Genomic DNA, 12,934 nt, shown 5'->3' with positions numbered 1-12,934 from the left:
CTAACATCTTGCATGACTCAATTTGTGGCAAAAACACCACCATACCAACATGAATACAAAAGCGAAGACAGATAAAAAGTGGGAAGGGTCACGAATATACTTTTTAGTTTACCAAGGGATAAATGATAGTATCTCATATTTTCTAATACAAAAATCACTGTATTTGATCATATATACTTTATAAATGATTAAATGGAGAAACTAAATATAATATTTTACCACAGGGAAAACAGAAATGTCTAATATTTTAAAAAATTGATACTCTTATATTTGAAACAAGATACATATTAACTATTTCACAAAGAATATTTTCCAGAAAAGAGATTTAAGCATTAGTTCAAAAAAATGTAATAAAAGATACATTTTTAATCTAAAATGTTTTGAATCTAAACTCTTAGCTTTTATATTAGAATTTACAAATATAAAAATAGATAATGCCAAGATTAGAGTATATTATTCAGAATAACTGCTTTTATTTTTTTCTCCTCAAGGCTATTTTCCTTTTGGGGACTCACTTTGAATTCATATTCCTTTCTTTCATTGAAATTATTCTTTCCAGCTTTTATAAAATATGATAATACCCACTTGCTGCACCGCAAAACATATATTTTATCTGTACTATTATTTGTATTACTTCTCCCTCTAGAAATGAATTTGGGACTCCACAGATACACATATACTCAAAGGATTTATGAAACTATTCTAATTATTCAGAATGATGGTCAAAAAACAAACATTTTAAATCAAACTGCAAATTTACCACTCACTTTTAGATGAAAATACAGATAGCAAAGAATGAAATTAAAACTATGTTAAAAGATGTCCAGATCTATTATGAGTACAATGATTAATATTTTTACCAAGGTAAATATAGTCATAGGCACAAAATTCAACAACAACATGATAGAATATATGGGTAAATACCTAAATATCTACTTTTATCAGCACTTCTATGACACAGACCTTGAACCACACAGCTCAAATTGACTTTTTTGTTTGTGCTGTTCTGACATTTGACTTGGCCTGGTTGACGTGTCTTAGCTCTTACTGCTCATACTGCAAGTAGTACACAAACCAACAATGATTAAGAGTGCATGAATACTAATACACATAAATTTATTATGCATTCTATTACCCTTTAAAATGTCTCTGCTTTTTTTTTTTTTTTTTTTGAGACAGAGTCTCACTGTGTTGCCTGGGCTAGAGTGCCGTGGCGTCGTCTTAGCTCACAGCAACCTCAAACTGCTGGGCTCAAGCGATCCTCCTGCCTCAGCCTCCCAAGTAGCTGGGACTACAGGCATATGCCACCATGCCCAGCTAGTTTTTTCTATATATTTTTAGTTGTTCAATTAATTTCTTTCTATTTTTAGTAGAGACGGGGTCTCACTCTTGCTCAGGCTGGTTTCGAACTCCTGAGCTCAAACAATCCGCCCGCCTCGGCCTCCCAGAGAGCTAGGATTACAGGCGTGATCCACCGCGCCCACCCTAAAATGTCTCTTTGCATATTAAATCACTCAATATGAGCAGTCTCTAATATAATCCATGACCCTTTCACCCCATGCATCTATGCCCAAATTTTATGATTTTCAACAATTTGTCCAATTTGTTTCAACTATTGCCTCTCCCATACTTGTTCATTAAAGCAAATTCCAGGTATATTTTTTCAACCACATACATCTCTATAGAGTTTTTCTTAAAAAAACAAAACAAAGTACCATTGCAACACCCAACAAAATAAACTATAATTCTGTATAATTCAGTCAATCCTAAAATTCCTCTGATTAACTTAGAAACAACTTAATACAAATACTTTGTAGATTTTTAAATAATTATGCCAACAAGGATGCCAAATGCATTTGCTTCTTTTAACTTACAACTTTCACCAGTCCCCTTTTACCATGGCATTTAATCTGTTGAAGAAACCAGACCACTTTTCCTATAGAATTGTCTACATCCTATATCTGGTTGCCAGCAATCTTGCATGCCATTTAATATTTTCTTTCTTTCCACTTATATTTCCTATAAAATCAAAGTTCAATCTACTTGAGTCGATTTTAGTACTTATAGGAAACGTGTGGGAGGGAGGGCAGGGAGCAAGAACACTTCAGAGGTGGTGTGTGTATTCCACTCAGCGTTGCATCAAGAGGAACTAAATACCTATTTCTTGCACTTTTAGTGATACTAGGAGATTGATCAGTGAGTTTAGGCATTCCCAGTCTATTCCACCTTTGTAAAGTTCTCCATCAACAATATATCCTTACAATCATGCCATGGCAGATGTCGACACCTTCCTCATTCCTTTTATGACTGCTTAATACACCATTATACATTCACTGTGTCCTATGGATGAATATTTGAAGTGTTTCCAATACTTTGCTATTACTAATATTTTGCAATGAATAGTTCTATATAAGCATACGTTATTCTGTATTTTGCCACTATCATAGGCTTAGATATCTACAAGTTGGATTGTTGAATCTAAAGGTAAATCGTTTTTTAGATATTGACAAATTTACCTTCAAAGGCGTATACCTGTTCACATTCCTAGCACGTATAACTCTTTTAAGACAAATACACATGAACGACATAATTGTAGAAACTATGTACATAAAAGTACCTACATTTTTAAAAGAATATCTGTCAAATCAACTGCAGGAAGAATGTCCTAAGAAATTTTTATCCTAAATTGGTATTCAACTAAAAAAATTTAAAAAGCAAGTTCTTGCTAGATATTAGACTAAAATAAAATGTAAGAAAATATGAATATCCTTATTGCCTTCTTCTGACAATTATTAATATGATATTATCTATGATATAAATATACTGCATAAACAAAAATTCATCATAAAATGTGAAAGCTGAAAATAACTGTAGAGATTATATCTAACTTCTACAAGTTAAAAATAAGAACACTAAGATCCATGAGGCTGATTTTCTTAAATTTATGCCGTAGGTCTAGCTGAATGCTATTTCTACTTGAAAATGACTGTGCTGAAGGCATTATTAGCAACAAAAAACTAAGTGTAAAAGGTTACCTTTGCTGTCAAATATCTAAATTTGAATGAACAAATAATTCCTATAATGTACTTCAAAGAGAGTTATTTTGGAATTTGGAGACATGACATTTTATACTTTAATATAAATTTAAACTATTACAAATAAACTGAGCTCCCTTATTAATTCATTAACACAAATTTATTTATCTCATACTATAACTCTACATGTGTGTGTTTATGTGGTTGCTATTGGTAATTATTAATTTTGAGGCCAACTTTATTGCATCAACATTAACCTATGTGGTTATTATTGAAGTGGCTAAGATTTGAAACAGAAATCTAGATCCACAAAACTTCCATTTGGTTATATAAAATAAATGAATAATGAGATTGTAATCATCGTTTTCTTCCACAAAAAAAGAAAATATTAACTTTTTTATTATTAAGTATTCAATTAGAATATTTCCTTCTTTAGAGGGATTCTTGTTTTATAGTTTTTTATTTTATAATTATCTTCCAATTGGATTTATATTTCCATAATGGACTTTAAAATTATTTAAGACACCAGAATCATGTATCCAGGGTACCTAGCATGTTCCTGGCACACAGACTATAAAAACTGAGGACAGAAAAGACTACAGGCAGCCTCAGTATTCAGCTTATCAATGAAAGCTGATTGACTAAGATCAGAGTTGCATGATATTATGCATTTGTTTAACACTTACCTGGAGGATGAAGATTCTGTTCCTCTAAAAATTCTAGATCAAGCATTAGATCATCTTCATCCAGTTCACAAGAACCCAAATTATTCAAAACATCCTGAAGGAAAAGCAAAACCAATAGTTAGCAACCAAAACACTGAAGAACTAAGGAAATATTTACATGCAGAAGCCATGAAGCAGAAGCAACTCAAGATCAGAATGAAAAGTATCAATTGAATCCCAGAAATTATTTAATTTTTATGGGCTTTAAAATTATCAGTCCAATAAAAAATTCCAAGAAGTAATAGATTTGGTTTGGCAGCATTGTAATACGTACACTTTTCTTCTTTAAATGTGGCTAAAAGAAGGAAACACTGTCATTTTCGACATGAACGAATGTGGAGGACATTTTGCTAAGTGAAATAAGCCAGGCACAGAAGAAAAATACTGCATGGTCTCACTTACATGTGGAAATCTAAAAATGTTGAACTCATAGACGCGGAAATGGTGGTTTACCAGAGATGGTTGCCAGAGGCTTAGGTTTGTGTGGAATGGGGAGATGTTGGTCAAAGGGTACACAGTTGCAGTTAGACAGGATAAATAAATTACAGAGAGCTGCTGTACATTAGGGTGACTGTTGTTAATCATAATGTATTGTATATTTGAAAATTGCTAAAAGAGTAAAATGTTTTCAACACAAAAACATGGTAAGTATGTGAGGTGATAGACATGTTAATTAGTGGAATGATAACTGAGCAGAAATAATTTACCCAATAAAATTGATGTGATTTAATTATTTCACAGTGCATGCATACATCAAAACATCACATTGCATATTATAAATCCACACATTTTTTATTTGTGAATTTAAAATGTCATAGAATCATAAAAAGTAAACACACATTTATAAAAGGAAGAAATAAAAGTGATTAAAGCATTTAAGATATATTGATATGTTAGACTTAGTATTTCAATTATACATGGGGAAGAATTTGCTTATATGAAATTTAAACCAATATTTAAAGGTCATCAAAATTTTATTTAATACATATTTAAAATTATTGATACGTAAGACTAAATGTGGGTATTTTGAGAAGAGCAGATTGTTTAACTGTAAGGAAATGCTAACTATTAACTAAAGCCATAAGATTAGTAAATTGCACATTAAACCAAACACAAATATTACTAAGTATTCTCTAAGCAGTCATTTAAAAATCTTTTAGCAATACTGATTACTCATGTAATCTCCCAAATGACTTGATATCAAGAGCCATTAAGAATAAACTAAATAATTATTAGTGAAGTAATTAAAAATTAATTTTCTAAGCTCTAGGGATATAACAATGAACCTAACAGGCATGGTTTCTTTCCTCATAGGTCTTACGGGTAACTGTATTCTAGTAAAGAAATACCAATCTCTTTTATAAATAAATAAAATAAGTATTATCATTTATAAATCAGTCTAATGTGTTTGGTTAGCGTGAATCAATTTTTCAGAGCCTGGTTCCTATTGGCTGGAATAATAAAACTGAATTTCCGAAGCTACAAAGTTGAGAAAAATATCTCTAATCACTCCATTAAGATGTAACCATTCCATAAAGCCCGTTCTAAAAGAACTCATTAGCCTCATTTATCTCTTTATTGCAAAATAGATAATAATTATGATCCTGCTGAAAATAAAGGAAGCTGAGACATGTCACTACACAAGGAAATACTGCTTTATAGAAGAAAGAATTCCCTCAAAAAAGATGATTAAATTATCAAAATAGTCATTAATTGTGGCATTATTAAGAAATTATTAATTGTTTTTCTATGCTGTTATATTTTTGTCAAAGGGCTATCCAAATAGGCTTAAAACAAAAGGCAAGATCTGACATGTTGTTCTGGGCATCAGTGGTTCTTTATGTACTAGTTAGCTGGCATGGTATAAACTGCTCTGATTATTACTTGGTCTAAAAGTGAGGAGTGAATTATTCAAATTAATAACACAATTACAGTCAAGTCTGCATTCTTCTTCTAGTCACCCTACATTACGATCAGGTGCTGCTGCAATATATGTTTCTTTCTCCGTTTTTCTAATCATAGAAGTTTCTACAGATTGACTCAAAAGAAACACTATTTTTTCATCAAAAAATGATGGCATAGTAAGTCACCGCAGAAGACCCTCAGTCAAATTTCCACGTTCGAGTCTAAAAACACATTCTGAGACTTGCCTTACAATTAATAATACCTGCATTTTTACTTGGGGAAATAAGATACAGTCAACTCACTTGGTAAGGATCCTTAAGTAAATATTATCCCAGAAAGATAAATTGCAAAAAATAAGAGGTGTACATGTGACAAGATCATCAAAGTGACATCATCAAAGAGAGGGCATGGAACAGACTGGGTACATACAGTTGTTAAAAGTTGAGCTGTAGGCCGAGCACGGTGGCTCACACCTGTAATCCTAGCTCTCTGGGAGGCCGAGGCGGGCGGATTGTTTGAGCTCAGGAGTTCGAAACCAGCCTGAACATGAGCGAGACCCCATCTCTACTAAAATTAGAAAGAAATTAATTGGACAACTAAAAATATATAGAAAAAAAAAATTAGCTGGGCATGGTGGCGCATGCCTGTAGTCCCAGCTACTCGGGAGGCTGAGGCAGGAGGATCGCTTGAGCCCAGCAGTTTGAGGTTGCTGTGAGCTAGGATGACGCCACGGCACTCTAGCCCGGGCAACACAGTGAGACTCTGTCTCAAAAAAAAAAGTTGAGCTGTACACACCTACATATGCAGTAGAGAAGAGAAAATAATATATATAATGTACATATTTTAATAATGTGATTTCACTGCTATTGTTTGGAAAGAGCAATAACGTGGCAATATTTTATTATATAATTACTGTTCTGAGAATAGTTGTTTGGCTGTGATTTGCAGGTTGGGTTAAGAAAGCATACTCCATCCTTAGGATAGAATTACCTTCAGCTTTCAGCACAGCAGCCACAAAGTGTTTCCACTTGCTCTTTGCTAAGTATTGATTTACCTTATGGTTTGTACAGCTCAAAATATATTTTTAGTAAATATTTTCAAAAATGTGTCTAAACTTTATCAATCCTTACTCAGAAAGCTTCCCACCACAAGTCCAAAAACATACACTTTAAAAATATGAATGGAGATCTTATGTTATTCATCAAAAATAATATATTGTCACTGTAAATGTGTGCAAAGGAGAATATTAGTTTTGATTATTGTGCATTTTTTATTTAAATGTGAAAATATTTAGCAAAATAAGATTCTAAAAGCTATGTCCAGAGTTGCTAACTCTTTCTCTTATACTAATAAAAGGTAGATGATCCCATGAGTTATTCCAAGTAGCACAATATTAAAATACCAAAACAATATTATAGCATAAAATATATTAATAGCAATATTATATGCTATATTTCACTGTTTATAAAAAGTTAACATTTATATGGATTCATATAACATTTTATATCAATTTTAAACCAATATCAGAATTCATACAAAATTTAAAATTAAACTTTAAACATTTCCATTTTAATCTATGCACAGGAATAAATTAAATATTAAGTAATAAAAATAGAAAACTAGAGAGTATAAATTTCTTACCCAATTAGAAAACTTTAATAATTCAAAATTAAAATGTAATGATTGCTGTTCATCTAAAAATTTATGGTAACTTTCTTCTCATCATTTAAAATATTAGAGAAAAAACCAAAAATGATGTCTTTCAGGGTTCTGTTTTCATGACAAAGTAGAACCAAGGTCACAGACACCGTGTCCTTGACTCTAAACCTGACTACATCAGTTTGTGTCACCGTTAATAAAGCAACACTTAAATATTCCTTATTAAATAGCCTTAATTCCAATCAAAGCAACATTTCTCCATAAAATTCCATGATTACACTGAGGGTAACTGGTAGGTGATGAACATGAAAATGGGGAAAACAATAAGACAATGAAAATATTTGGAACTCTAGTATTTTTAAAAAAATATTAGGGAAAGGTCATTATCTCTAACCTTCATTCTTCTTTGTGTACTAGGGGAATTATATATTCCAGTTACGAAGAGTACTTCATTATAGCCTAATGGGTATCTCTGTCATCCTTTTGTTAACAAACATTCCAGTTCCTCATTTCTAATGTATAATTCTTTCTACACACTACCCTGAGATTACTCTCATTAAAGTATTCATTTGTATATATTCCCTCTTTGCCTAATACACAAAGATGGCAATGGTATGTTCTGCAGAATACTAAAATACTAAATCCCTTGGCACTCAAAACCCTGCAGTATGATCTCTATCTACCTCTCCAAAATAGACTCCTGCAAACTTTAACAAAACATATTGTTTTCTAAAAATTCCATTTACATATTCTTCATTGCACCTTTGCTGAGTGCCTCAAATGCTTAAGAGCAAATACAAGGTAATGGATCTATACTTTACTGGAACCTCCCTGTGGCTTAGACGTCCCCATGGAACCACTTTGATTGGGCAGTTGGGAGTTCCATGACTTGTGTCTTAGTGGGCTGTTCTAGGTCAATTTCCAGACTCTATGGTACCTACGCAGCTTGGCCCGTCGAAGGCTTCTTTTGTACAACACTACTTACAATAGGTGTTTTAAATATGCTGTGTGATAATGATAGGAAAGTTAAAGAGCTTTTCTCTAAAAAACTGGCTTTTATGTACAGTATGTGCTGGGCTTCATGGAATATAATATCACCAACTGTACTATATTAAGTAGAATATATTTGCCCAGGGGTAAATATGGACTATTCACTTTACTTCCTACTAGAGGAGTGCTGAAAACATTTATGACTATCTCACTCTTTCTGCTGCATCTGAGCGGACAGTTTTTATGCTTTCAGAATCTTTAGTGTTGTATCACTGTAATATACAGAAAAATAATATCTCACTTAACTAATAATATTTCATTATTATGTTATTATGTGATAATTACATCTCATTTAATTATCTGGAAATAAGATGTCCTGTTGCCAAACTATTTTAATGAAGAACAATAGTTTTCTTCATCAATTTTTAAAAACTATTAGATGTTTTGATAAAAGTATATTATCCAGAAAAAGTACTCGTGTGTAATACAGAGGAATTCTTAAGGACTTTTAATTGCTAGCCCTACATTAGCTTAGTTGTCTTATAATTTCTGAGTTTATGCTTTGTTCCCCAAAGTTGTCATTTCAGCCTCACTGGAAATACTTATTTTTCACCATTATCGTTGTGTATAATTAAATAGTATGGGTCTCCTATCACTTTACTATTTCATTATATGCTGAATCAGAATTTGCCAAAGGGAACCTAATATGTAACCTTGTTAAACCAGTCACCATAATGTTAACCATAAAGCAAAATCATTACCTTCTTGGTAAAGATAGCTGCTGTACTAAAAAAACAAGTATATTTTTAGGTATGGCATGGATACTTTTCCTGTAACTAAGACACAGATTTCGTTCTAGGTTTAGAATACTATGAGATTGATGGAACTGCTTACTGATTTATAAGTTAATCGTTATCATAATATTTTTAAAATAGGAATCAAATATATTCAAATGATACTTACATTAATTTTGTGTCAAGTAACACAGTATATAGTGGGAAACCCAAAATAGTGAGACTGATAAACCTGCTTTCTAACCTTGACCAGCCACCAAACCAGCTCTGTTAACTGTTTATGAAGCAAATCATAAACTCCCTGATGCTCTTCCATGGAATGAAATGTTGTAATATGTATTCCCTGCAACCCATCCAAGTCTGAAATGCTAAAATTCATAAGACAACTTAGAGCTTCTTTCCCATGATGATATACTAGCCAGAGCCAGCCAAACCGCAAAGTCTGAGAGCACAGTTTCCAAGACTTCCCTTGCTTCTGAAACCAACAGCAAGTTTAGAGGGTTCACACAACCACCCTCCAATACATTAATTCACTAAAGGACTCAGAGAACTCACTGAAAGCTATTATACTCATAGTTATGGCTTAGCATGGGGAAAGGGTACAGGTCAGAAATCAACTAAAGGAAGAGATGCATAGGGTAGAGTCTGGGAGAATTCAAATGTAAAGCTTCTGTTGTGCTCGGGATACATTACCCTCCTGGCATTGATGTATGATGATACACATGGAGCACTGCCAAAAAGGGAAGCTTGCCAAAGCTTTAGGGTCCAGAGTTTTTCTTGGGGCTTCCTTACACAAATATGATTAATTGCCTCTGTGGTTAATCTCGGCCTCCAGGCTGACTGATAGAGCACGACCCACAACCTCCATCCTAAATCAGATGGTTGGTCTTTCTGACTTGGCCAGCCTGTACTCTAAGACTACCATGTGTGGCAAGCCCACCCTAAGATCCACTGTGGGCAGGCTCCATTCTAAACAAAGATACTCCTGTCAGGTATGATGTGGATTACCACCCAGAAGAAGAGGGCAAAAGACAGACCTCTTTTGGAGAAATGGCAAATTCTTCACGACACATACACTATGCTTCCATAGACTCTGCATAGCTTTGATCTAATTTAATCTTAAAATTATTTAAGCCTAAATACAAAAGAGAAATGAGTCATTCTCTACTTTGTTAGATTTCAGAGCCATATCTGCAAGTAGGAAGTATCAGAGTGTTTAATTTTTTTAAATCAATATTTATTTTTAAACAATAACAATAATATATAAACAAATAATCTACTAAGGTAACATAATGTTAAAATAACCAAAATGTTATGTATATTGTCCAGGTTACAGCTTTATTGTGTATTTTCTATATCTTTTTCCCCAATTTTCCACATTGAATGCATAATTCTGGTAATAAAAATTAATTTATTCTCTTATTCAACAGTATTTATCGAAAGCTTACCAAATGCCAATTTAAGTTCTGAACAATGGACAATAGAAAAAGGTTTCCTAGTCTAGACAATCAACAAATATACAAACAAATAAATAAGGCAATTTTAGCTACTGATAAATGCTATATTTTATTTAAAAGATTAATATAATACTAGTCGCAGGAGGCAGCTACTTTACATTAGGTGGGTGGGGAAAGCCCTTCTAAAGGTGTCTTTTGGGCTAAGAATGATAAGAAGCAGGCATTTGAAAATCAGAAGAAAAAACATTCCCAACAGAGAAAACAGCAGCTGCAAATCATCTAAAGTAGTTGTGAGCTTGGTCCCTTATTGGGGCGGGGAGAAGACTGGAATGGTTGGAGCATAGAGGAGAGGCAGAGTGATACAAGGGGAGGTTAGAGAGGAACGCAAGGTCCAAGTCAGATGCCACCTTTCAGGCTGGTAAAGTGTTTAGAAATCATTGGAATGTGACATGTTCAGGTATTCATTTTAGGAAAATCACCCTGTCTGCTCTGCCAAAAGTGCTTTGTAAGAAAAATATTTTCTCAATGGATCCTACAGCCAGAAAGGCATATATTGTTTTATGGATGAAAAACTCGAAGGTTAAAACAATGAAATAGCTTGGCTAAGCCCATAACACAAGGAAGTGGGCAGAACCAAGATTCAAACAAGATTTTGCCTGAAACGTAAAACTTTCCCCACTAAGCTTCCCTTCACGTGTGTATGCACACGCTCGTATGGTTGGTGATATTGAAGATAATCCTCTTAAATACTAAGAGCTATTTTTTGAAGGCTACTAGGATTTTAGTAGATGTTTGAATATAAGTGAGCATGGATAGTGTTGAAAGAGAGGTCTAGACTGGTTTCCTTATAACTTCCTAAACAGATATGCTCCCATTTTTAGTATTTTCTATGGGATCTCAAATAAATTAACTAGCCTATTTGGGCTATAATTCCTTACTCTTTAAAGTAAGGGTAAATTTGACCAAACCATCCATGATCCTCTGCTTTCCCTAACTATAATTCGTTTCACATAAAATGATACTTTTCTGTGCTGTTTAACAATGTTAAAAAAAAAAAAAGTCTAACCTTTTAAATTTCCTTGACATTTCCTTTCTTTTTCAAAGTTGCAAATTTATCCAAATTTCTCTTTTATTTACACTTCCATCAAGGTCCAACTAATATTCTATGCCCTTTATGGAGATTCTCTATATTTTGTTAATCTCTGTAAAAATGCTCATCTTAGTTACAATCAGATCTATTATGAAATTTTACACTGAGTTACACTGGGTTTCTTAAACCTTAGAAGAACATGATATTCACAAGTTAGTTAATTTAAGTTCTATTATTACAACTTTAGCAATATTTGCATTGCTAAAAAGTGGGCAATAGCAAGAGCCTGTTTCTACAGAAAATTAGCTAGGCCTGGTGGCACACATCTGTGGTCCAAGCTACTCTGGAAGCTGAGCATGGAGCATCGCTTGAGCCCAGGAATTTGAGGTTGCAGTGAGCTATGATGATACCACTGCACTCTAGCCCAGGCAACAGAGTAAGACCTTGCTTGTCTCAGGAAAAAAAAAGAAAAAAAAGTAGGGCATGTATTTTCTGGTTATTTGGTTTGGTTCCTGCTCTCCGATGTTATTTCCTCAGCAAATTAACAGATTCTGATGTGCTACTGATATTTTCCTTGGAGACCACTGTTCTTTTGTATTTACATGTTGTTAGTATAATCCATTTTCCATTAGAATGACTGAGGATTCTGATACACAGATTATACACAATTTATTTAGCACTTCTACCTAATTATACTGGTGTTATACAGTGTTGACTGATAGCTTGGCACATGTTCAGATTTTAAACAGCAATGCATCTTATGGAGCTAAATTTCAGTAAAAATGAGATTTTATTACCTAGTCTTAAATGTTGGTGGAATTGAATCCCCTCTCTGAAAATTAGTTTTAACACCACATTAATATTATTTTATAACTTCAAAAATAATGTGTCTGTGAAGAAGTGTTTGTGAAGTGTCTAAAATTTTACCCAATCTGCAAGCTCTTGGTTTACCACAGTTTTGTGTATTCTAGAATAAGACACAAGACACACAAAAAAACATTCTTACACCAATAACATTAGCCAGAGTGACATCAATTTTTTGTGCCAGTTCCCTGAGTTCCCATAGGCCAACACAAAGAGCCAGGTAATATTTGCACACACTCTGGGTTGGGTTACAGGAGTCAAGCCCTGCATGTACAGTGCAAGTGGAATACACACCTTTGATTACGAGCAGCAAGCACACCTAGCTGTTCATTCTGGAGGGAGGCACTGTATCTTCCAAGTCTGTTTGCTATACAAATATCCTTAAAAAATGTACTCGGTAAGTGCCTCTCCTTAC

General features: G+C 33.4%; 1 protein-coding gene across 1 annotated transcript in view; it reads right to left on the bottom strand.

The window, feature by feature from the left end:
* CCSER1 (coiled-coil serine-rich protein 1) overlaps window positions 1-12,934 on the bottom strand; it is a 929,337-nt gene that overhangs the window by 747,097 nt on the left and 169,306 nt on the right. Inside the window, exon 4 of the mRNA XM_012647181.1 lies at window positions 3,722-3,815. Within this exon, the coding sequence (XP_012502635.1) occupies window positions 3,722-3,815 (94 nt within the window). The remainder of the gene's footprint in view (window positions 1-3,721; window positions 3,816-12,934) is intronic.

Source organism: Propithecus coquereli, unplaced genomic scaffold, assembly GCF_000956105.1.
Source record: "Propithecus coquereli isolate 6110/MARCELLA unplaced genomic scaffold, Pcoq_1.0 Scaffold26, whole genome shotgun sequence".
Classification (NCBI taxonomy): domain Eukaryota; kingdom Metazoa; phylum Chordata; class Mammalia; order Primates; family Indriidae; genus Propithecus; species Propithecus coquereli.
The sequence above is the reverse complement of the archived record's forward strand: the minus strand, read 5'-3'. Positions and strand labels throughout refer to the sequence as shown.